The 25,016-nt window shown below is 47.9% G+C and overlaps 3 protein-coding genes across 3 annotated transcripts; 1 reads left to right on the top strand and 2 right to left on the bottom strand.

Annotated features, from left to right (window-relative positions):
* The first annotated feature begins 75 nt into the window (after window positions 1-75).
* LOC122617458 lies at window positions 76-2,666 on the top strand. The gene is made up of 5 exons (XM_043793325.1): window positions 76-517; window positions 571-717; window positions 771-1,749; window positions 1,808-2,041; window positions 2,099-2,666. The coding sequence occupies exons 1-5, from the start codon at window positions 161-163 to the stop codon at window positions 2,533-2,535; spliced, it is 2,154 nt and encodes a 717-aa protein (XP_043649260.1). The 5' UTR covers window positions 76-160; the 3' UTR covers window positions 2,536-2,666.
* On the bottom strand, window positions 2,660-4,452 carry LOC122617469 (probable ATP-dependent RNA helicase DDX28). Its single transcript, XM_043793337.1, has 2 exons — window positions 3,545-4,452; window positions 2,660-3,476 (listed from the first exon to the last, which is right to left on the bottom strand). Exons 1-2 carry the CDS (start codon window positions 4,421-4,423, stop codon window positions 2,727-2,729), a joined length of 1,629 nt encoding a protein of 542 aa, XP_043649272.1. The 5' UTR covers window positions 4,424-4,452; the 3' UTR covers window positions 2,660-2,726.
* Window positions 4,453-4,597: 145 nt separating this feature from the next.
* On the bottom strand, window positions 4,598-5,460 carry LOC122617507. The gene is made up of 4 exons (XM_043793395.1): window positions 5,282-5,460; window positions 5,019-5,231; window positions 4,831-4,945; window positions 4,598-4,774 (listed from the first exon to the last, which is right to left on the bottom strand). Exons 1-4 carry the CDS (start codon window positions 5,392-5,394, stop codon window positions 4,613-4,615), a joined length of 603 nt encoding a protein of 200 aa, XP_043649330.1. The 5' UTR covers window positions 5,395-5,460; the 3' UTR covers window positions 4,598-4,612.
* Window positions 5,461-25,016: the final 19,556 nt, after the last annotated feature.

Here is a 25,016-nt window from a genome sequence, read left to right as displayed (position 1 = left end):
TGAAAATAGTCGAGTGTTCATCAATATATCGATAAGTTGTTGGCACCATCGATATTTTTGCTAATAATTGCAAGATTTGTTTATCTTTTGCTGCAGCTTCATTGTTTATTTACCAACTGATGAAAATATATACATTTATGTATTATATACAACCAAGAAGATGAAAACCTCTGGCGCCGGCAACCCTGACGAGCTGAACAAGTCATCGCACAGCAAGGTCAGCAAGAAGTCTACCAAGTCGCGATCCAAGTCGGCGAAATTGGAGTTGACTGGGAAGAATTCCCTATCGGCATCCGCATCATCTTCCTCCGTATCCGCAGTGAGCGGGGGCGTTGCAGTGGGCAGCCTGCCGGCCACGCCCACCCACCTAAACATGGTGACAACGCCCACCACGCCAACATCCAGTCTGGGTAACTACAATCTGTTTGACGCCTCATTTGCGGTTGCAGGAAGCGGTGGGCACGGACTCGCAGGCGGCATCGCGGGCGCAGAAGCCTCCGGCAATTCAAGTCGAATGGTGAGGATACCACTCTCTGGGCACTCTCATGGTAACAACTCTCCTTACTTTAGGGTCACCAGAAGAGCTATGCTGGCTTTGATCCGCGCAGCATTAAGATCTTTTGGGAGCAGCACGACCAGACCGATGTCGAACTGTCCCAGGATGTTTGCGCCCGTTTGGCGGAAGATGCCTCCTACAAAGTCTGGGAGCTAATCAATGTATGTCCGCCGTATTTCACCTCTTTAATCTCTCTAACCTACTGATTTCTCAGAATGTCAAAATATACTCTCGCCACTCGGGCGGAGTGGTAACCTACGATCTGGTGAACGAAGTGCTTAAAGACGCCGATGTACCGCCCATGCTGGGTGCGATGGACAGCGACTGGGATCGGATCGATTATGACGGCAGTTTTTACTTTCACTCGGATAAGATCTTCGAACTGAGCGCGGAGTTTCAGAAGGAAATTAATCTGTGCACACCCGATGATGTAGACTTTCAGAGCATCTGCCCCGTGGAGGATAAGCACACGGATCAGCTAAGGCAGTGCGTCCAGAGTCTGGTTACGGCAGCCCTTTTTGCGGACAGCAAATCGCAGACAGCCGCTGTCTGCCATGCTTTTCAGACGCCCCTGATGGGATCTATCTACCGAGTGATAGTGAGTAAGATGGTCCAGTTGCTGGCCTTTAAGCAGCAGGACCATTTGAGCCAAAGGTGTTGGCGACTACTCCGTGCATGCAACTACAACGCCACTGCTAATCACAATGCCTGCCGGCCGGAGTACTTCAACCTGGCGGAGGTACTTGTCAGTCAGCTAATGGCGCCCTACGAAACCATCAAGGCTCCACCCGTCGACTCAGATCCAGGACAAACCACCTCCATCAAAATGGAGTTTGAAGAAGATCTGAAGGTTGAGCCAGAGCAGTGCCCTAATCCGGAAACTCAGGAAAATCCGGATGTCATGGAAGTCGATAAACAGGAGCAGGACCCGCAGATGTTTCCGGGTGAAAGCACAATGGAACACACAATCTACAAGCTGCAATCGGAGGAGGAAGAGGTGAATCCCCAGCCGGAGACAGAACACCTGTCCAGCTACTTTGCCAGTCCAGTCGGCAATGGCCTGGTAGACGAGCTGTGCGAAACTATAGGACAGCTGGCATCTCAAAGTGGTTACCTACAAGCAGAGTGCCTGTTCTTGATCAAAAGACGCCTAGCGAGATTCTTCGAGGGCCGGCATGTTTGCAGTGAGAGAGGTAACGAATCCTTTCTATTTGTTAGCTTGGATCCTAATATTTCGATTTCTCAATTAAGACTTTAGGTATATCAGTAGAGCAGTCCGTGGGCTTATTGCCCTGGGAGAATATGCCTTTCGTGAGTTTATTCCCTACATCTACAAACTTCGCGTCGAGGAAATCCCGGATAGCTTATGGCCAGATCTGGCTCCGGCTGCCATCTTCCTCGGCGGCCGTGATGACGTATACCTGTATGAATGGCTGGAGCACGGATGCGGTGCTGCTCTGCAGCCCTTCATGGTCCACTATGCGCGTAAGAAACACTAGAGTGTTCCTTGAAAAACTGTTAAGTAACTAAAGATTATTGCAGAAGCCTATGAAAAGATGGTAACTAGGCGGTATGTGAAGGCCAAACAACCCGCTTACAGGATTGAATCAGTGCCGGGAGTGCGTCGGCTGGAGTGGAGTACTCTTGCGGCAGCCATGTGCCACGGGGACGATCCTAGCAAGGCACTCAAGCCGAAGCCTACTCTCTGCGAGGCTTTCCCTGACCTCCAGTCACCGAATCTTCAGCTCAACTGCGCGGGCAACATCCGCTTTAAGTTCGCAGGCTGCCGCCCGGTGCTGCTGAAGCCGAAGGTTTCGACTGCTCCCCACTCGGCAGACTCGCCTTCGTCGACAGCAAACGGTGGTGCGGGTGGCGGGGCCAGCTCCGATATTCTGATCGCCAAACGAAAACTCTTCAAGCCGCTGACGAACGTGAGAAAGTGGTCGCCCATCAGTGGCTATCACTACCTGAGGATCTGAAAGCGGCTTAGAAAAGTATTACGAGACCTTCTGGAGGTCCAGGAGGAGACCTGCGGATCTCAATAAAACTCTTTGTTTACTCTAGTCTCCCTCTCCGTTCTTTCGAAAGGCAATTCGTTCAAGTTGGTCTTTAAACTAAGGATGATTTCATACTGATTCAACTTTACTCGCAATACATAACAAACGCAGAACTAAAAGGCTTCTTCCTGAGACTGATGTCCATTTGGTGACCCCATCGGCGGTACGGGAATGCCCGCAGCCTTCATCTCGGCCACAATCCGTTTGTTGATAATGTTTCGGATGTTGGCATTCACATTCGGCAAAAGTCCACCTGTTCGAGCTGCGTGCTCAATCCGCTGGACGACGTCGATTTCGCGGCGCGATGATATCAGGTTCGAGACTAGCGCCTTGTCCATGTTGCCCACCCGCCCGATCCTGCCACATCGATGGATGTAATCAGAGACATGAAGCGGAAAGTCAAAGTTGACCACATGTCGTGCTCGAGTGGTGTCCAGGCCACGACTGCCCACATCGGTGGTGGAGAGGACGTCGCAGTGCCCGTTTTGGAACTGCTCGAAGCGGCCCAGACGGATCTTCATCAGCATATCCCCATTCAGATTTAGGCAGTTCACTCCGCTGTTGTTCAGGAAAATGGAAGCGAAGTCACTGGTGGTGGATTTGTTGCTGAACACGATTAGGGGGCGACGCTTGGCAAGATCGTGCTTCACGAGTGACAGGAGTGTGGCGGGTCGATCGGCCTTCGACATGCGCAGGAACTTCTGCGTCACATGAGGCATCAGACGGTGCAGGTGCGGACTTACCACCTCCCGGATGGTGTCCACGTCGATGACTTTGTGCAGGATCTCCCTGGTGTTCGTGGGCATGGTGGCCGAGGCCAGGATCATTTGGGTGCCAGCATCTTCTTTTTGCACCAAGTGGAACTGGCGAATAAGAAAAAGAAAGCAGCTAATTAAAGTGGCTCCTTTGGGAATCCACAACCAAGACTTACGGGAAATCTTCTGAGGAAGTAGGTGAGTTTGTCTGTGAATGTATCATCTAGCAGGGTGTCCGCTTCGTCTAGAACCAGGTGTCGAACGTGCTCCATGCGATAGATGCCTGTGGTCACAAGTTTGCTAAGTGCCCCCAGAGTGGCTACCAGTATGTCCACCTCCGCGAACTGTGGGTTCATCATGAGCTGCTTGGTGTTGCCGCCAAGTAGGGATTGCACCTTGAGATTAGTGCCCTGGGTGAGCTTCTCCGTGACTCCAGCAATCTGCGTGGCTAGTTCTCTGCCGGGCGTGAGGATCAGGACACGGGGAGTGTTGAGCTTTCGTTCGGCGATCTCTTCCCTCTGGAGGAGTTTGTCCACGATGGGAAGGAGATAAGTGAGAGTTTTTCCACACCCAGTTTCGGCGGCAATCAGGCAGTGCTCCTTTCCATGGACAATGGGCATTCCCTGCTTTTGGATTCCCGTCAGCAGTTTGACGCCCAGCTCGACTCGCAGGTTCTCTAGGAGTTGTGGGTGAATGCTCATCCCCGTGCTGGCGAGGAACTCATCGACGGCCTGCATTTCCTGCTGCAGTTCCTCACCTCGCACGCTGGCGTTCAGAATGAAGAAGTCTCCCTTGGATTTGTTGTGCAGCCAGCCCTTGGAGGCCAGCGCAAGGCTCCCAAACTTGGCATCTGTCCGCTCGTATCGGGTTAAATCGAACTCCTTTCTTCTGCAGGAGATTAGGGGCTCCTCCTTCTGCTTTTTCGCCTTGTCCCTCGAGGACTTCGCCTTTGGGGGCTTCGCTTGCGTCTTAGCTGTCGCCGTCGCTGCCGCTGTGGCATATGAAGCCGTATGGCGGGCGGTTTGCACCCGGAGCACCACGGACAAGTTCAGCATGCTTGTGGGATATTATTCAATGTTTTCATTTGCCGGCAAGTCAGCTGTGCACACGTATGCAAGTGTTGGAAAACGCCCGTCGAATTTAATTCCAGCTGTGGCGGTAAGTTTGAAAATCATATGTATTCAACAACCAGCAACCATTAACATATTAAGAGCATTAAAACATAATATGGTTTATTTATACAATTACATTCCTTGCTCATTCATCAGCCGTTCAACTTCCATTAACCGAGGCTTTAACTCCTGGTACTCGGCCATCTGCTCCTTCATCATACATCCCACTCTTACTCGTTCGTCGTTGACATCATCTATATGCTGTCGATTTGCAATGCTTTTGGTCATAGCAATCTGAAATCCAAGATATTATACCTTAAAATCGAAGGCACATGCACCTAAATACATGCCTCAAGTTCCTTTTCCTGGATCTGCAGCTGTTTCTCCATGAATTTGATGCTCAGGTCCAAGTTGTGCATGCGCAGCGGGCGAGTAAGTTCCTCGGGAGACAGACTGTTGAAGTTCCTGCGGATTTCGATTACATACCATGGGAAGTGCTGCTTAATAACCAACCAACTGTGTAAAACTATTAACCAACCAGTTCTTGCCCTTGTGGGGGGCAAACTGCTCCTTGAGCATTTCCAGAGTGGTCAGCTTGGTCTCCACGTCGTTGCCAGAGAAGAAGCACTGGTTGACATCCAGGACGACCTTGGTCATGAGCCGCCGGGTGCTGCTGACTATTTGCTCTGTGTCCAGGCTTGTGGATTCGTGCGCCTCGAGGATGGAGGCGCAGGATTCAAGATCTGAGGAGCTACACAATCGTAAGTGCTGGTTCAATTTATAAACTACCCCGGCTCCTACTTTAAATCCGAGAAGATCTGTCCAATGGCTTCCTCGTAGGCCCGCTTCACCTGGGGAATGATCGCCTGGAGCCGTTTGAAGGCTGCTTCGGTTGCCTCTTCGACATTATCCATACTTTCCACACCTTCCTGGATAAATTATAATTACAAACAAAAATTGGCGACCAAAAACATATGTGACCATTTACAGGTAGCTCGGGAATACCAACCCCTGTATGATTAGAACGTAGGTAGGTATAGGGTATTCGAGTTCCTTACTATGCGACGGTAAATCAGCTGGCAATAGGTGTATTTAAAATATTATAATATATATACAGATTTTAATTGACCGAACTACGTACATATGGATGTATGTAGCCATTCAAATATCACAATTCATAACACCAAGCAACTTATTTTTAACGCCAAATTCAAAGTATATTTCACGAACTGAATTACACAACTTTTCACATGTCGTATCGGCGAAGGAAACTTGCTACCAACACTCAATAACTCCACTTTTCGGTTTCCCCGAAAGTTGTGCTTCCACTGCACTTTTCCTCATCGGGAAAACTTGCCACAATGGAATTTCCTTTTATCTCTTCGCTCTTTCGAGAGGGTTTTTAATTTGTGCAACGTTTTGGGCAAATTGTTGAGGCGGGGACGCAGTTTTTAATATGTTTTGAGTAATTTGTGCGCATTTGCGAATTTTTATCGCAGTCACAAAAGTTGGTCCTTTGTGCTCCTTATCGTGTGCCCCTTGTTGGCGCGGCTGTAATGATGACTTTATGACTTTATTTACGTGCAATAAAGGAAGCATTCTGCGGCAAATTCAGGTTTAAGCATCACCGTGCCACTACTTTCGAATATAAATGCGATCCAGGTTAATTTATTCGCTCGCCGGGTCCTGCATTTCCATTATTTTCCGGGTCCAAAAGGAACTCGGCTGCGGAGTAGGCAGAATTCGAAATGTTCTCCCCTGCACGGGAAAAATCATTTTGACATCAATCTTATAATGACCAATAAATGCCACAAAACTGAAAGCGCGGAAAGCTCAATCGATACCCAGAAAACCGCCATCGGACTTCCATGTTTAAAACTCGGTGCATACTTTAAACGAGATTCAAAAATCTACTGCATTGTATCGAATAACCAGCATTTTTCGCCGAATGGATACACATTTTCTCCGTGTGTGGCGTGGGTCTCAGATATGCTAAATCCCGGCCAGATTCCTGAGCTGTCCCCTCCAGAATCAGGAGGCGTGCCAGTCGGTGGCCGTGTTAACATGCATGTGCTGCTACTCTGCCGCATGTCTTGCTAAAACTCGGCTCGGAATTTGCATTTCAATGATTAAAGTGTTAAAATGCCGGCCGACACATGCGGACTGTTCAGAAACCACCGCCCAGGACCCGGCCCCGCCTTCGTCCTGCGGATAGTTGGTAATGGCTTTATAAAGCGAACACCTCAAGCAAGATGCGATTTTAATATTCTTATTCTCGTGCCCATGGTGTGAAGAACTTGGAGATGTTGACTTTTTGTGGTGCGACTGCTATGCAAATGAGCCTAAATTCTGAAACAAAGTTTTGCATACTTTTCTGAATTCTGAATTCCGAATTATACCGGTCCAAATAACTATGTATTTCTCGCACTGTTTGCGTTAGTCCTGCTCAAAATACTACAGGAGTGCGGATGTGCTTTACCAAAAAGCCTTCTCTTTAATTCGTGAAAACGTAAAGTTCCGGAAATATTTCTTATTAATAAACTCCATATCATTTACTTAGAAACCCCTGGAAAAAGTGGTTCCTTTGAGTTGCCATATAATAGCTAAAAGCAGTCGGTCCTTGAGCAAACTTCAACTGTATCCTGAGGAAGGAAGAAAGTTCTTGATATTCAATTGCAAACGTTCGTGTCTGATCCTTTGACGTGAGATTGCTGGAAAGTTATTCGAGTTTAATTTTACTAATCAGGAAGTCGCGTGTCGACCTGTCAAGCGTTTCTCCTGCTTCAAATTGGATAAATCACTTGGCACTAATTGAGACTCCACATGGCTGGTGGGCGAGGCCACAAAAGGGACATTCTGGTCCAACTCCAATCAAGCCAACGCCATCTGCACTGAAAGAAACCCTTATATGCAGCAATGAACCCTGTTGTTTCTTCAGTTAAAGTACATGGGTGTTTATTGGAACTGAAACTTGTTATTGCCATTTGCTAATGGTGTTATTCAGTTTGCTATCCCGCATGTCATGGTCTCCCTTGATTATGAGCTATTCACATATCAAAGGGACGCAGCAGTGTGAGTATCCACCCAATGCATTCGATGTTGGCTAGGTACTGATCTGTTCTTTCTGTGTGCCACAGTGGACACTGGCTGCCAGCGACAGCCACCGCTTGGCGACACTTTCGGCCGTGACAGGAATGGAGGCGCTACCGGGGGAATACAAGTGGGATGGTTTGGGAGTGGTTTGGGGCCGGGGGAGTGGGGGAGTGGTGCGTCAGCCGCAGTGCGTGAAATGCATTTAAAATTTTCCTGCATACTTGTCGCCTCAAATTACAGCGCATTTGTCGAGTGGTGCTTTGTGCTTTGTTCGTGAATTTGGAAGCTGCATTCGCATGCAAATCCACAGTGGAGGCCACATGCGTATGCCTGGTATATATCAATGCTGCAGCTGCTTGTACAGACTATGCCTTGGTTAAACGACTTGTTATAGTTTTTGAACTAGCAAGCAGCCCCGCGAATCGGCGGCTGGGAGGCGACCACTATTTATGTTACCGCAGCTGTGGGTACTCATGCGTGCAGACGAGTTTGAAATGCTGGAAATGCGCTTTAAGCACGCATTAGAACAATGCATAAAACCACAGCTATAGCCGTACACTCGTATATATCTGTACGTATCTGGATATGGCAGCCGCAGTTCTACCGATTTTGCGGATTAACACTGCACACGCAGATGAAACGCAAGTAGAATGGTCGAAAGTAGCGCCAGACAATTGGTATTCAAGCCGAGTATTCAAGCCAGCTACACATGTAAGCCCATCAAATCGTTGAAGACGCCTCATCTTCCGTGTTCGGGTGGATTTTACATGGAATGCCACAACCTTTTGTTTGCCTAAGCTTTCGAGGGGTTTCCTTTTCGGGTAAGGGTGGAGGGTGGCACACAAAAAACAAACACCGGAGCAACAACAACCGACTGGTGGGGTTAGTTTACCGAAGCGGCTTTTACGGGCTTAACATATTAATTAAACTTGAAGTGGAAACACGAAGCCCGGCTGGGTCAACTTTAAATTAAGTTTTAATCTGTTGCTCATATTTAAACAGCCAGCAGATTGCTGAGTGTGTGGCTGCACTGCGAAAATTCCACTCGACGCTCTTTGTGCGGCATAAGTGTCAGCTTAAGCTGAGGAATGCCACACAAAGTTGCAGCAAATACTTCTTAGACTCTGCCAAAAATGCAGAACTTTCAATTCAAATGAAGTGCCTTTAACTCTATCTGCAGATGTGTTTATGAACAGAACGATCTGCCTGTTTATGTGGTGACCTGATGGCAGTGCAAGTAGTTCTCTGTGTAGTTGTCCCCCAAGGACACTTGATGGTGCGTGTGGGTGCTGCGTGCTTCCTTGTAAGCTCCGGTGTTCCGGCTCCGCATCTCTAATTGAAATTGGTCATTTGGCACACGACTTGCAGCGACCGACGACATGGAGACTCAGGTCTCAGTTCGCAGGACTGACGGATGACAGGCGACAAGTGAATGGCAAGCAACGACGTCGGACTGTCAACTTATCCTGCCTGCACCGAGAGAAAAGTAGCTAACTTGTGGCTTGGCACGCAACGCGTATGATAATAAACGTATATCAATAGTAGAACCTATCTTCATAGGAACGGAGTGGTATTGGAACTTGTTTATCCACAAGATACATTATGTATCCATTTGAGGCGCGGATATTTGCTTGCTGTGTTGAATCCTCCGCTGAAAATCGACTTGTGGCTCCCCCTCCTCCCCTTTGGTTAATGCAGTTAACTTGGATTCCGTTCGTGTCCAGGAGAAATCGCATAACTCTTCGCTGCCCAAATCCCATCCACACGTGCTAAGGCACACCTGTGCGGATGGCGGATGGATAGACGGATGCGAATGCGAATACGGACGCGGATGTGGGCCTGTTCCGCACCGGCAGATTGACAGCTTAATAAATTAAAATGCATTAAGTGGCTGGCGTAGATTTGCGGCAGCCATAAATCTTTCACCCCTAGCGCTGCCGAAGTAACACAGGCTGAGGCTGGCTTCGGGCTTAAATATTATATTGTAATTCAAATATTTATGGCCATCAGCGTAAATAAAACTGTCTACTAAACACGGACCGGGGGCTCCCAGTGATGTATGTGGCTCAGGTGAGCGCCGCCACCTGTCACCTGCCGTTCCCGTTCCCGTCTCCGATTTCCCGGCTCCACCCTCTAAGCTCCCACAGCAACAAATTCTCACGCACTGAGCCATTGACACGGGCTGCTAAGCTGTTGAAGTCGGGGTCCTGGGAACTCCTGGGAACTCCGACCTTCGCCCGGCAGCTGGCTGCCAAAAAAACCCGACCTGTGGGCCTGTGGGTTGGGATCCTCCGGCCAGACTGGCGGGGGATTCCCCCCGGATTGCCTAGAAAATCAAATACATGCAAAACAGCTTCGCTTTCAAGAGCGATGCATATTTGTCAAGTTGAAAAAGCCGGCATTTCCATTGTGTGTGTATCTGTGTGTGGATAATGAAATGAATTTCGGCCGGGATTCGTGCCAGCAAACCCGAACCCAGTTTTTGGGATTGAATTACTACAGAGGAAGAACTTTAAGCGCTTTCTAGAAACACCAAATTTCCTTTCATTTCAGTTTTAGTTAGTTCGGCAGTTCTCAGTGTAGAATCTGTTGATATTTTTGCAGAGTGCATGGCAAATGTAATAAATAAACAAGCTCGCATTGATATACCGCAGAAATATACGAGCGGAACGGGAGGCAGGAGGCAGGAGGCAGTGGCCGGGAATCGACAAATCATAATAATCATGGGCATTCGCATTTGGCTGGGCGTATCTTAGCATTTTCTGGAACTTGGGGGCTACTGGAACTTCTGAGGGACCGTGGCTCGCAATCCCTGACCGTCGGTATGTATAGCTGAGCGCTTCAATAAATTGTCCGTTATCATTTTCATGTTTTCGCATTGACAACGGTTGGCTTTCGGGGTCGAACTGCCAGGTCGCCGGGTCGACGGGGCGTATGAGCAACGTCAAGTTCGCATCGAAAAGCGGCTTGCAGGATGGCGGAACTGGTGTGGATCTGGATTGGCTGGGAACGTGGGCGTGGGATGCCGTGTTCCGTGCTGGGCCTAATTTGCCGGAAATAAATGTGCAGCGATGTGTGCGGACTTAGGAAGCCAAGGCAGATCGCGTCTAGCTCTGGGAATCGGGAATCCCGAGAAGGGAGTGGGTTCAGGCCCCGCAGCCGTGCATCCTTCATTCCTTCTCCTCCTTCTGGCGAGATGGAGTGCCGGTTATTATTATTGAAGCGCCAGGAAATTCGAAACTTGTCAGCAGTTGCCGGAAAGGGCAATGAATGTGGGAGGATAGGTGGATGGGTGGCTGGTTGGATGGGTGGATGGGAGGTGCTGACGAAGTCCTTGTGGCAAATCGGATTCCGTTCGATAGCATTCACCGTGAAAGTTGAGTGAATTGAAGAAAATTGAAGTTTAAAACTCTACATGAGCCCGGATTGACAGATGCGATTGGACAGAGCAATATTGTTGCAAATGAAAATCCCGAGGAATCCCCATCCTAATGCCACACTCGATTGAAAAACATATATTACTTTAATTGGGTTTCCCTTATATACACACACAGTACTCTTCAAATGAACAATTTATGTAAATAAATATAAGTGAAATCCACCTAAAATTAATATGTTAAATATTCATTATATTTGCCCAAAGTATAGTTGGGATTATAAACATTTCCCGTTAGCAAAAAGTTTTCTTCAAGATAAATTGTAAAATGCTGATACGCTGGCGAAGCTTTCACGAAATGAACTTCCGGCCATTTCCGCCTGGCAGGGAATCCTGTTTGCCTCAAACACGTTGTTGAATCTTTAAAGACTCTTTTTGTGAAGAGGGCTTAAAGACTCTGAGGAGCAGCTGCGAAGGAGGAGGCGTGTCCTCCAATAAGTGTAATGGCTGCTGTTGTCGTTCGAGGAAAGTACGCGACATCGATAGTTCCTTTGGCGCGTCTTGGGCGAGGAGTCCGGGAAGTCCGGGGAGTGCGGCGGATTGGAAGCCATTAGCGGGCTTGGTCAGATTTACGCTTGAGGTGCTGAAGGCACAAGGAGGAGGAGGCTGAAGGAGGTGGAGGTGGAGCTTGGAGGGAGTAAGCCCAGTCAGCATCACTTTCGCCGCCTCGGTCGTCATCAATTGTTTCGTTAGCAGCCAGGACTTGTCGGCAATCAATCAGTTGCTTCTGCTCTCGGGTTTCCCGGAGACGCCGGCTCTTTGCATAATTAAAAAAGTATGCGTTATGTCGTCTACCTGACGTTTATTTTGGCGAAGGACTCCCCGCGGAGGAGCCGCGTCAGCAATCTCGACAGCGAATTTAAATTACAAAGACTTCCGCCGCCGCCTCTTCGCTCCGCCGACTGGGTAAGCAATCCTCGACAGCACCTGGCACCCCATATACCTGCACCCCATGCCCATGGCCACCTCCAGCCTGACTCCACGGATATTATCCCACTACTGGTGCCGTTGTTGCTGGGCGCAGATTCAATTAAGCTGATGAGACGACAGTCAGCAGCAGTGCTGCCCACCAGCCAAGTGATGGATAATGCAAAATACAAATCACACGGAAATCACGTGGGTTTACAAGGTGCTTAAGAGCAAGCAACAATTTGCAGTTGATTCAAGGACTCACACGGAGCGGCAAGCATATGACTTGTATCCGCGATGGCATCACTGTGCCAACATGGCAAATCCAGCTGACAGAGGCGCTTAACGCGTGGCAATAAACTCACATTTTGTCCACCCCGATGACGTCTCCTCCTCCGTCGCCATCTCCATCCGTTGTCCATCGCCGGGCATTCCATTTAAATACGTCGCTGTCAATTAACCGACACCACGGAGTGGAGCAGCGAAAGGGACTGGTGGTGCCGTGATTGCACCGCCCACCAGGACGAATGAGCGGCAGAGTTAACTCAATTATGAGCATCGATGGACGTAACGAGCGTTGGATGGACACGTGTAGTCGGGTTATTATTATTGGCCGAGTGTGCTGGATTTAATTCCATTCAATTGCTCGTCGAAGATGGCATCGGCAATTGAATTTCCCCCCTGCACTTCCACCTCCGAGTCCAAAGTGCCTCTTTGCAACTAATTGCACGGCAGAATTGCAATCCGACTCGGAATCTCCATATAATCGAATCGAGTTCGCATCGTTGGCAAATTGAATAAGTGAATGATTTGCCGCGACACTTGGCAGGCATCTCCTCCAGCATTTCCCCATCCTGCCCCGCAATTAGTCAATTAGCAGAAGGCAACAATCCCGATTCCCATTGGGAGCAAACAAAGATATCGCGGTGCGAGTCCAATTAACCAGGCACAAGAACAGAAACCCAAGGATCCCGCCCATCCAGCTGAGAATAGAGAGGGAGATGATGGCTGGGTACTCCACGGAATATAATGAGCAGCAGAATCACTGCACTTATGTGTACCTCTTAGGGATAATATCATTAAATATGTTAAATGAGATAAACACCATATAACATACATCCATATCATTACTAACCCACTTTTTATCTCCCAGTGTAGAGCAGAGGCCTGGCCTCCGGCGTAATTAGTGCACTCGAAGGTGCAGTCCGGCTCACTTGACCGTGCGCCTTTGTTCGCGAATTCTCGTTTTGGCGGGCTCCTTTTTCAGGGGATTTTCTCGAGTGCGTTTTTCCCTTGGTTTCGTCTGCTTTCCACTGTTTTCCCGGCTTTGGCGCCTTTGTTGATTCTTTTAAATTTCGCCTTTCAATTATTTTATGCAAATAAGCAAGCGGAGCGCAGATTATGCCAGCTTGACGGGATTCGCCATCCCGTTCCGAAAAAAAACCCTCTGCTCGGATTCCCGTATTCCGTATCCCGTTCTCCGTTTTCCGTTTCCCGGCTGTTTTATCCCCGGCGGAGCGAAAGAAATCCGCTCGCCAAATGAATTGTTTGGCATTGTCGTGTGCCCGGCTCAAAACGCACCGTAATCATCTTAAGTTGCTCAAATGGGTTTGTTCATTTCGAGTGTTTTCGAACAACTTCAAGAATAAAGCGATTTCGCCGTAATGTTTGTCCGTTTTCCTTTGCTTAATTGGAGCTCCTCGGGGATCCATTTGGCTTTGGACTCCCGACTGCCTGTCCCACTTCGCTTTGAGGGTTTCTCGATTCATTAATCCATTTTATCGCTTATCGCAATGTTTGATTTTTCGAGCGTTCACTCGAGTCACTCCTGGCGGGCAACAAGTCACGTCTGCCCTAGATGCACTAAGCTTTCAAATGTGTGTCGTTTTCATTTATATTCCCATTATGAATTCCTGTCGCTAATCGATCACAGTCCACTTCCCACGCCAACCCGAAAATTTCCAATTAAATAATCAAACAAAAAAGGAATGCTAATCAAAGTGCGATTATGGCGTTTAAAGCAATGACTCGAAATCAATGGATAAATACTTTACTTTATCCCAGCTTTGTGGTCGCATTATAAATTAATGTAATTTTCTCTTAAACGCTCCTTGTAATTTCCCACTGCTTTCCACCGCCTGCTGTTAATTAATCAATTACAAGTAGAGTCTTATCCTTTGCCACCTCAAATTATGAGCTCCCCAAGGAATCTGTAAAATATTTATGATTTCCCCCCGCTCCACTCTATTTCGAAATTTAATTTGAATTATCGTCGCTGGCGAAAATGTAGGTGTCAAAGCCAGACAAGAATCGGACCCGTAGAGGCCTTCAAAGTGCTCCGCCAGGTGAAGGATTCCTCCCCTGTGAGCCCTTTGCATTTTTCGTGTGTGAGAGAAAGGAAAATAATTGAGATGTCGGCAGAAATGTAAGTGGACTTTTATTGACTGTTTTCCTGCTTGGCTTGCCTGCTTGGCTGACTGAATGGCCGGAGGGACAAGGTCGGCTCCTTCCCTCCCTCCTTCCCCCCATCTGCCCTCTGCCCTCGTCCTTCGTCCTTCTCCGGTTACCGAGCAGCATGCAATGTCCTTTCGCCCAGATATCTGGGCAATATCTCATTGCGGCCGCAACAAATGGCGTGCATCGCCTTTGTCTTCGATTGGAAGGTGAAAAATGTGCTGCTGGAAAATCGATAGATTGACTTGCCAACCGTTTTAAGCGCTTTCCCCCGCACCTCCTCCTCCTCCCTCCTTCGGCTCTGATTGGCTCTTTAAGATTGGCCTTCAACCTGCGCCACGCTCACGTACCATTTTATGCTAATAACAATAACAGCGAAAGCGATGCCGAGCACGGAAGTTGTGGGTTAACGGATATGGCGGTGCCTGCTACAAGAAACCGAGCTCCTACCTCGATTCCCTTGAATGATATTTGACATAGATGGGTAGTCTTATCGAAGAGTACGAGGCTGTGTCATAAAAAGAAACACGTCGTTTGGAATAAACATATTCTAACTTAAAGAGGGAGACCTTTGCCACTTGTTGCAGGCAGTGGTATACCTTCCAGGGGATAGAGTATTGGCGGCTGAAGGGCTCCGTTTCCCGGGCAGCTGCAATGGGTAACTGAAGACGGGAATTGCCGTTTTACCTGCCACGTCGGCCACATCGACGTTGTCGCAGTCCCATTGAGCGATATTGTAGTCGTTCCCGTCCTGGTCCTCCCTCCACCTGATAACCCGAGGGTCCTCCAGAGTCGTCGAGTGGCAAAGTTGGGGGCTGGGTGGTCGGGGTTGCGGTTAAATTGCGTCAAGCATATTTGACATTTTATTATATGCGTTACAACGCAATATCGACAGAAGTTGTGGGCCCGTCACACATGTGTCGCCTCTGCTGTGCGGGCCCCGTGTGATGACTTCAAGTGTTTTTCATTAACTGCTGCTTATGAATATTAAATTAAAACTGCCATTCTGCTGGGCAATACCAGAAAAGAAGGACGAAACCCACAGCCTGGAGCTTGGCGAGCGGAGCACCTGAAGGTCGAGGAAAGCCGCTTAGGAGATGGAAATGGAAAACAATGTCTAAGACGTCGCATATTAAAAGAGCTACCCCAAATTGAATTCTGCGCCAGACCGGAATAAAGCTGTTTGACGTCGCAACGCGAAGCGACGCGACGCGGCGCGAATTCAATTGCAGCTTTAAGGTCTTTCACTCCTCTTGGTTCCCGGACAGCAGGCAAATGCAGCTCATGAATTTCAAATGAAATTAAAAACGTGTTCGCTAAAAATAATAATGCCAGAACAACAGCAAAGGAAACAGAATATCGTTGAAGCCAGGCGGAATAGGAATAGTTGCATCTACTTGGAAGCAGCTGAAAGCAGGAACGGAGGTTGGGAAGCGGCGACTTGAAGATTATTCCACAGCACGCCAGGATTTAGTGATGTAAGCTGCCCTGTTTCCCTCCTACCCTGCTACCCTGTTTCCCCTTCGATTCCCGCAGTCTGTCCACAATTAACTCGGGGCAATAGGAGGTGGCGGAGTGCAGGGATGCGGCAAGGACTCAAACGCTTCGGAGGACTCGATGCTGCCAGCTGCTACAACATGTAAACACATCGGTGCCACGAGTGCTCGACCAACTGCAACTGGCATTCGCAGAGAACGGGGAGATGGAAACGTGATTTTGGGGCCAAGAATCGGAATATTTGCATCACTTTACTACAAGAATTTGATACTTTTGATACAGTTATATAAATAATACCAGTTTTGGTTTATCCATTATCTCAAACTTGCAGTCACTTTGTCATCGCCACTTAGCTTACACTCATTTGAAAACTTGAATTTAGAAATTTTCCGGCTTGCCACGCCCATTGGCTCCCAGGCCCTTTGTCCCACTTAAGACTCTGGAGGCAACTTTTGTGTTACTTCAAAATTCAATTTTACGCAATATGCGCAAATCACGATTAAATCTTGTGCGGGCTTTTCATTGCATACTTTGCGGCTGTAATCGGGCTTTAAAAAGGGGGCTGGCTTTTCCTCATTTCCCTGAGCTGCCGGCCAGAAGAAACTATGAAAATGTGTTTTCAAATTGCGAAACAATTTGTTGACCGTAATTGAACTTTGTCGTCCCCAAAACGCACTTCGCATCGACCCCGCCCCGCTCTTTGGTCACCATAATTGTCGTAAAGCAAACTTTTGTCCGCTCATTGCGAGGCTCGTAAAAGTTTTTCCTCGCCTTGCCCGCTTCTCCTCGCGTTTCTCTCTTCACTTTTCCTCATTTTTCCCGCTTTCTTCGCGCGCCGCCTGCGGCGAATGGTTGATTTCTGTCTCTGTGTGCCTGCTGCCTGCTTTTATGCGCGTGTTGTGGTCGGTCCAATTTATAAGGCCAACCGCAAATTACCCCGAAACCCCGAAAACCCCTAAAGCGCCACCAGATGCAGATGCACAGAGACAAATATTAACCCATTAAAATCTTAAGCGGCCCAGGTGCACTCCGCCCAGAAGTTCGGTCGCAGCATCTGTGACCGGGGAGTAAGGAGCTATTAAAAACAGGATCAATAAAATCTTAATCACCTTAATAAACGAAACACTGCAGTATACTACAGTATCATATGTACGCAAGAGGGAAGAGAAAATTGAGCTATTTTTCCAAGTGTGGCAAAAAAGACTGTGAAGTAGAAACAATGCAGGGCTGCCTTTGCATTTGCAGCTCTTGTGTTGCATTTGCCTTACCCGTGGCATTTGGCCTCTTTGCTCAGGACTTGGCATAATTGTCGCCACACGCATGAATATTTCAGAAGGAGCCTTCGAGGGTTTATGGACCGAGAAGATGGGAACTACGAGAAGTGCCAGAACCAAATCCAACCCAATGCCCATGCCAGAGAGAGTTCAGTCTCGAAACTTTTTCGGCATAATAATTCATGGCCCGACTGCCTTGGCCACAAATTCCAAATGCAAAATGCCGATAATTGGCACTCCTCGCCCTGCCAGCGACAAGTTTTCCCCCGCTTTCCCACTTTCCCGCTTTGCAAGTGCAAGTGCTGCGCAGCCAGTCGGAAAATGCATTCAGAGCAGACCCCTTTCCCCGCCCGATTCGCACTCAATTGTGATGTTTAGTCGCTCGTTGTCACAGGCACAATGCTCCTCCTCCGCCACTCCTCCTTCGCCGACCCACATCCTCCACTTTCAAAGCTCACAGGCACAGTGGTCGATGGCAGGATGGCTCGATGGCTCCGAGGACTGAGAACTTGCTGAAAAGTCCTGGCTTCACATTAAGCGTGCGAATGCTCTTTGGGCTCTGATAACTATTACAGGCGAAATTCTCAAGGGCTTTGTTTTAGAATACAGCGTTACATACTTTTGGACACCTTTGTTTCTGTGGCACAAGGAAATTGCAATTAGAACACCTTTTCGATTGAATATGTTGAGCTTGTAAAGGCTTCTACTTTATTTTACTTACTTTAATAGCTGCAAATCCAACCTCTTGTCTGCAAGTGTGCAGTGGAAGCCCGCTGCTGAGCCGCCAAATCCCCTCACAGAATCCCTGAAATGGAAAAGCCAGCCACTTTCAGTCAACACTGTGCAGTGGTGTGAAAAACAGTGTTAGCCCGAGGGCGTGGCATCATTCCGCCCCCATTTGTCAGGCGTAATTAGCCGCAAAGTATACTGTTTGTACAATAGTTGCACTGGTCCTTGCGCCACTTGGCGTGGTATTGGTGCGTTCTCTTCCGCACTTCTAATACACAGAGAGAAAAGCGGATTATACTGGCATTATGCAGCAGTGCTTACCAATTCTGATAAGCTGCGGTATAAGCTGTCAACATCGAACAGATACTCCCGCAAATTGCGTGAACTTATCTGTCAGCTGAGTGTCGAACACGATTTGGTTATGTATAAATAGATAGCCTTGCATTGTGTCAAATCTGCTGCTGCTTGTTATCCAGCTCGCCACTTGTTTCGGTGTGTCCTCGCCCCAAAAAGCACTTGCCCTTGCCCTTGCCCTTGCCCCAAACCAAACCGAAGCACTTGCCTTAGCCCATACCCATTGATGGCTGCTCACATGAGCAGACCACTCAAATCGCTCGATGGCCGCACACTGCAGCCGGCCAAACAGAAACAGCAACTCAATTGGGGGGAGCAGCTACAACTATTACAAAGGCATTGCTGACGTTTTTGCCGGCAGCTGGACGGCAGGACACTGGACAGCTGGACAGCAGGACAGTGGACAGCTGGACTCCTGTCCCTGGATGGAGGGAGCCTGCAGGTCCTGCAGGTTCTGCCCCCGGCGAGAGTGCAGCTGTGTGGGTGTGTAAAAAATACCACAATTTCAATTTCAAAGTATCCTTTTAGTCAAAAGGAAATGACATTTACGCGCTTTGTTGTGGTTTGCCCATGCATAAAACATTTTTAGTTTAAATTTTTCACGTTTCGCCCACTCATACCGTTTTCACCCTGCCACGTTACCCTCAGCTTTTTTTTCCCCCGTATTGACGCACTTGCCGCTGCTGCAGTGGGCGTGGCACCGCCTGAGGGGCGGCACATGTTGTGCGGAAAACCCGGGTGTTCCGAATCCAAAGGAACCGAGTGCCGAGAACCGGAGGGAAACCAACCGCACAAAGCAAGGCGATGGCAGTGGCGATGGCGATGCGATGACGACAACTGCAACAGAAGCTTAAATCTGCGACTGCGAGTGGGAAATATTTATGAAAATTAAATTCTCATTCGAACGCAGTGGAGTCGGCCTTGGGTGGTGAAAGCAGGCGAAAGTGGCTGGCGAAAGCCAGGAGGAGTCCTGGCTGAGTCAATAATTATGCTCGGTACTTGGGGAGTTTGGGCTGTACTCCCGCTTCATATTTGATTTGAAATAACATTTGGATAGCACTCGGTGCAGCTGATTGTTTTGGGCCTAACCAAATTAAAAGCGTCTGCTATGTAAACTTCAATTCCCTGCCAGCTCAGTCAGAAAGTTTCTTTCACTCCGCAGTTTCTTGTTCTAACGACTGTGAGCAAATCATGCTACACCTATACATAGAAGTCGTGGCTTCGCAGGACCTGCTGTTTGGCGTGGCAACAATGAGTGCAAAAATCAATGCACAGCTCCAGGCTTTTCCCGCTTCCCCGCGCGCCTCCGCGCCCCCTTCCTCGACGGGATGTCCTGCCAAAGCGCTGCAAATGCGCTTCCTGCTTCCTCCAGAGACTCGGAGACGCAGAGGGGCCGTGGAGGTGCGGCTGACATTTGTTGAATATCAACAGGAAATGCAGTGAATAAACACGTCGAGTTGTCGATTTCATGAGTTGCATTGTGAGCTGCGGGCTTGCCATCGCCTCCGTTGTCATTGCGGAGCCTACACGGCGAGAAAAGAGTCTGCAACTCCTGGAATTCTTAAGTTGTAAGCACTGTTGTCCTGCATATTAGCTTCTGTTGTAATAGACGATCTACAGGGGAGGAACAGAGATTTCAGAGCGTATATATGAAAAGGGATATATATGAAAATGTTTCTCAGTGCACCGGAAGAGCGTCCGAGGAGCGGAAGAGGTGAGGGCGCTGCGGATGAGACGTCCGTGCATTCAATTCGATGCGATTCAGCTCGAATCTCCTCGATTCTCCTCGCCTCGAATCCATTCGATTCGATTCGATTGAGTTCTATGCGAGGCGATATTTGAATTGAATGGCGGCGGAAGTCTCCTTCGGGCGACGGCCAGCAAATAATGCCAAATGCATTTTCGATGAGTGAGCAGTGAGACAACAATTGGAGGCGATGCACAAATTTGCATTGCAGCCCGTTGCGTAATTGCATTCGCCAAAAAATGAATGGCGAATGGCATCCATTCGTTTGTCCGTTTATTCATTGGCACGCTCATGAGTCGGGCAATCAAATTAAATTCCGGGCTAAAATGTTTTGCGAACCCCAATTCGAAGGTGAGCCTCGAACGTGGGCAATCAAAGTCTCCGCTTTTCGGTTACATTTCAGCTCGGCCATCATCTCCATCACCCCCATAAGCCATCATATTTTGTCCGTCCGTATGTCCGTCCGTTCGTTCATCCGTCCGTCCGTCGATCCATCAGGCAGTCAGTCAGTCAGCCAGTCAATCATTCGAATCGTTTTCGTTTGCGTTTCGTTTTCGATTCCAATCAATTTGTTTGGCATTTTTGGCTGCCAGTTTTTCCCCTTCCCCTTTCCACGTTTCCACTTCCATTTTTTGCCCCGCTTTTTGTTTGCTTCTATCGACTTGTGCTGCGAATCAGAAACAAAAAGTTTCAGCGTTGCTTGTTGCATTTTTAAATAAAGGATTCTGGACGGCGGCCACCAAGGGGTTAAGGGGTAGTACTGAATTTTGTACACTTCCGCTCTGAATAGATCCATCTTCGTCCGTTTCCAAATGCTGTTAAAGGTGCTCAATTTAGTTTTAAAAACAAAAAACAACCAAAAATCATGCACTGGCTTCCAAAATGGCTATAATATATGATGATTATTTTTTAAGAATACTTTTATCTTACAGATTAATCTAAGCAACCTTCTTAACTTATCAATGTTTATTACAAAACCCTTCTTCCTAATTTATGTTTAATTAAAGTGTAATAAGTGTATTTCCTGGCCGTTTTTGCCTGGCTATCAAGTTTGCCAATTACTGCTGATATATTTCAATGTATTTTTCTTTTAAAGTTTTGCTGCTGGTGCTTTTCCACTGCACTTGCCGTCCAATTTGGACAAATTTCGTTATGAATTTCGAGTGTTGAAAAAACTAATCTCCAACCGCATCTTTTGTGTCTGTCAAAATGTACAGATAGTGTTTCATTTATTTGAATTTTTGAGCATAAACTTTGATTGGCATTGCCAATATTTCACTTTCACTCAATTAACATTTTCTTTTTGGATTGTCAGTTTCTGTGGCAAAATACGATATACTTTAAACCTACTTCTATCTTTTCCACTTCTGTTCCGAAATTACAAAATGGTTGGAGTGTTTATCCTGCTCGTGCGATTGTCGATTTCTCCCTACAAACAAAACGGAATTGTATGCTCAAAAATACAGAAGCATATTTTTCAAACAGATTTCATGCTACCAAATCCCGTAGAACTCATAAATGATTTAAAAATACAGCCATTGAACGGTATTTCCTTCGGCAAATCGAGTGTTCGAGCTGATAACACAGCCACACACTCTTTAAAGAGGTTTTCAGACCAAATAATTACTCAACTGTAGGTGCTTCTTAAAGAAATGATTACTCACTTTGTGCTGGCAGATGTTTACGTATGGGATACATACATATATAATAATGATAGTTTCGCCATTGGGTATTTGCCGAAAGCCGTGCCTCCCTAATTGTGCACAATTACTGGGTTTAGGAAACTTCACGCTAATTGACACTTTGCAATCCAACGGAAGACTCTATTCACAAGTCCGCAGGGATCAAGTGTGCGATGGGGTGGCGCTGCAGGCGGATGTGGATGCGAAGACGGAGACGGAGGCGGAGGCAGAGGAGAAAGTTTCGCTTTCTCCATGGCTTTTCATCCTTTTTTCGTTGCATACCCCCAGGCGCAAGCTGTGCAGCAAACATTACTTTGTGGGCTGCGACGGGGCGTGGGCGTGGCAGGATGTCTGACTGCGCTCATTGAGAAGCAAATGCGAAACTTTTTAATTGACTTTTTCAATTACAGTTTAATTTTGTTGTAAGAAATGTTGGCACTGCCAATTGAAGTTTTCTCGAGCGCACACGAAAAGGCCAAAAGCGGCAAAAAGACCGAAAGTGTGAGGGATGGGGTGGCTAATCTATCATTGTCCACCGGCCAACTGGCGAGTGTGTGTGCGGGCAATTTGCAAAACTTCAGAAACACGCACCAGGCAGCCATCAGCATCTCGAGCTTGGCCCCGTGCACTGGGAGAAATCGGGTGCAGAAAATGTATCCAACTTGCAGCCTGAAAGAAAAGTGTTTCAAGCATTCAGACACTTTTAAAATTGATTTCGCAATACAGTTTCTTTCGGTAGAAACTACATTTCAGCTAACTTGCAAACTAACACTCTTTTTGTTGCTCCGTTCCCGCCAGCGAAACCCATTCGGAAAATCTAAATTTATCTGCAACAAATTTCGCCTTTTCCTTTCGGACATGGAGAAAAGGCCAAGAAAGCACGCCAACTATGCATAAAGATGGCAAAGTGGATGAGCATGCGGGTGGCGAAGTGCTCGGGAGGGAGACGTGCTTGGGCAAGATTGCATCCTAAAAAACATTTCCTCGAAGGGCTTTTTATTATGCGACCGAAAAACTGGCCAAAGTGAAAAAGTTCTTGCTGTCCTCGGCTCAAGTAATAGAACTTTCCATTAATTTTCCAACTCTTTGCCTTTCGATGTGTGACAGGTACGTAATCCCCAGAATAATTCGATATGTGCACTCCAAGGAAATCTCCAAATTAGCCGCCACATTCAGGTGCTGCTGTCCATGGAATTATTCAGGAGACCTGCTGGCCGCTGGCTGGCACATGATGCATTGTTTGCTGATGGTTTATTATTCCAGTGGTTTTTTGTGCCGAAACAAACATGTTACATTTATCTGGACGGGGATGGAGCCGACAAAAAACGGACAAAGTCCTAAAAAGAGAACTCCAGCCCAGAGGTATCGACAGGTAAAGTACCTAATGATGAATCAGAAGCCTAGTATTTCAATACATTTGCATGGCATGGCATTACGCTACATTTGGATGTAGACATGGAGCTTGACGAACTTAAAAGTTTTCCCTGTACTTCTCTGTCGAAAGCACTTCACACTCCTCGGATTAGAGGGTATTGCAAAGGCAATAACTGAGATACGAATGCGAATACGAGCGGAGAACAACAAAAGGCCACGATGAATGGCCTGAATGGGAGGTGGAGTTGCCGGGTCAGGACCTTGGTCGAAGCCAGTGATAATGGCTGCTGGTGGGGATTTAGGGGGGTCAGCCGGAGGATTGGGGAGCCGTTACAAGGATCCACCTGGTCCGGAGTGCCTCGAATTAATCCCCGGCGTACACTTTGGCCTCTCTTCTCGGCAGCCGATTTTAATTGAATAACTGCACGAACGAAATGTTATGTTGTGTTGATAAGGCAATAAGATATGGCACCGTTCCCTGGGGAGTCACTTTCCGGGGACGTGGAGACGTGGGGACGTGTGTCCTCGCAGCAAATCTCGGGCAGCGGAATGGGAACGGAGGGCACTCAGATTACGTTGGATTCGTCGGACAAATGGTACAAAGTAATGCAGGAAACTGGGCCATTGTTCATCTCTTCCCGCTTCCATTGTCACCTCCAGCCGCATTCGTTGCTATATGTTTTCACCGCCCCTGTGTTGACACGTTGATGGTTTTCCCAGGAAAAGCCAGCCTAAGCTCCCATTTACATACGATCTGCATGCATATGAGGGGTTTCGGAGAAATGTTTATGGTGAACCCGCTCATAACCGCAGATTGCCACTTGATTTGTCCTCCGCCTTTTATGTGCGCCAATCGCATTTGTTTTTGGCTTTGTCTTGCCCCTGTTTTCCATTGTTTTCCATGGTTTTCCCTTCAGTTACGGATTTTCTTTTTGACAGACAAGCAGACACACAGCCAGGCAGCCGGAGGAATGCAAAAGCCATGCGAGCTGTGGCCCTCGGCAGCCGTAATCACCGCAGTGAAATGTGTGACATGCGATATCTATTATGCAAATATTGGCAGGCTGCAAATTCACAGGCCTCCAGATTGCCACCACCTTTCACTTCGCCTGATCGGATAATCCTGATTTACAACGTCCTGCGAAATGGAATGTGACTACAAATTGCACTAGGTGTGCATAGTCATCATCATAGTGCAGCCATAGCTGCATCTCAAGGTATTATTATTAAGACAATTCAGACCCGCACAGTGAATTTAATCGGTTGAAGTTCTCTGGCACTCACAACTCGCAACTAAAACGTTTGGAGCTTGCAATGAAAATCAGTGAAAATAGTTTAGTTACTCGACTTTTAATCTGTGTTTTGAAACTGTTGTTCTCCCGCTCACTTTCTGTTTTTAATGCGCGACAAACTTTTATGATAAGCCCGTCTCGTCGTCGTGGGAAATCCCCCAGCTCATCCCCTTCCCCACTTTCCCTTCCTGTGCCATCAGAAATTAGCGTCCATTAATTAGCTGGCTTTGCAGGATTGGCGCTTAGTTGCTGGCCCCGCTTTTCTGTGCTCTATGGCCTCTGCTCCTTGGGACCCCGGAGTGCCCTGTGGCTGCTCCTGGTGGGGGTCAATGCTGGGGGACGCCTCTGCCCCTGCAGATAATTACCGCAGCATGTCAAAGTTTTGAGTTCAGCCGCAGTTCACCGGCTCATCCGGAGTCGTGCTCCGCCTGCTCACCTCTGCTCAGGTAATTTATCTTGGCTCCACTGGCGGCAATGCTTTAATAGATCATTTGCTGCATCATTGCGCATACGCCGTGTGAGCCCCGCTGCCGTTTCCTTTGTAGCTCAGCTAATCCTTCTGCTCGACGTCTCGTTTTCGTTGCTCTGGAGGAGGGAGGCGTCCTGCCCGCCAGTTGTCACGTCGCCCGCACATCGCTCTCCACGTTGGATTTTCCCCCCGCTTTTTGCACATCCAGATATATCACTGTCTGCGG

This window comes from Drosophila teissieri, chromosome 2L, assembly GCF_016746235.2.
Source record: "Drosophila teissieri strain GT53w chromosome 2L, Prin_Dtei_1.1, whole genome shotgun sequence".
In the NCBI taxonomy this organism is placed as follows: Eukaryota; Metazoa; Arthropoda; class Insecta; order Diptera; family Drosophilidae; genus Drosophila; species Drosophila teissieri.
The sequence above is the reverse complement of the archived record's forward strand: the minus strand, read 5'-3'. Positions and strand labels throughout refer to the sequence as shown.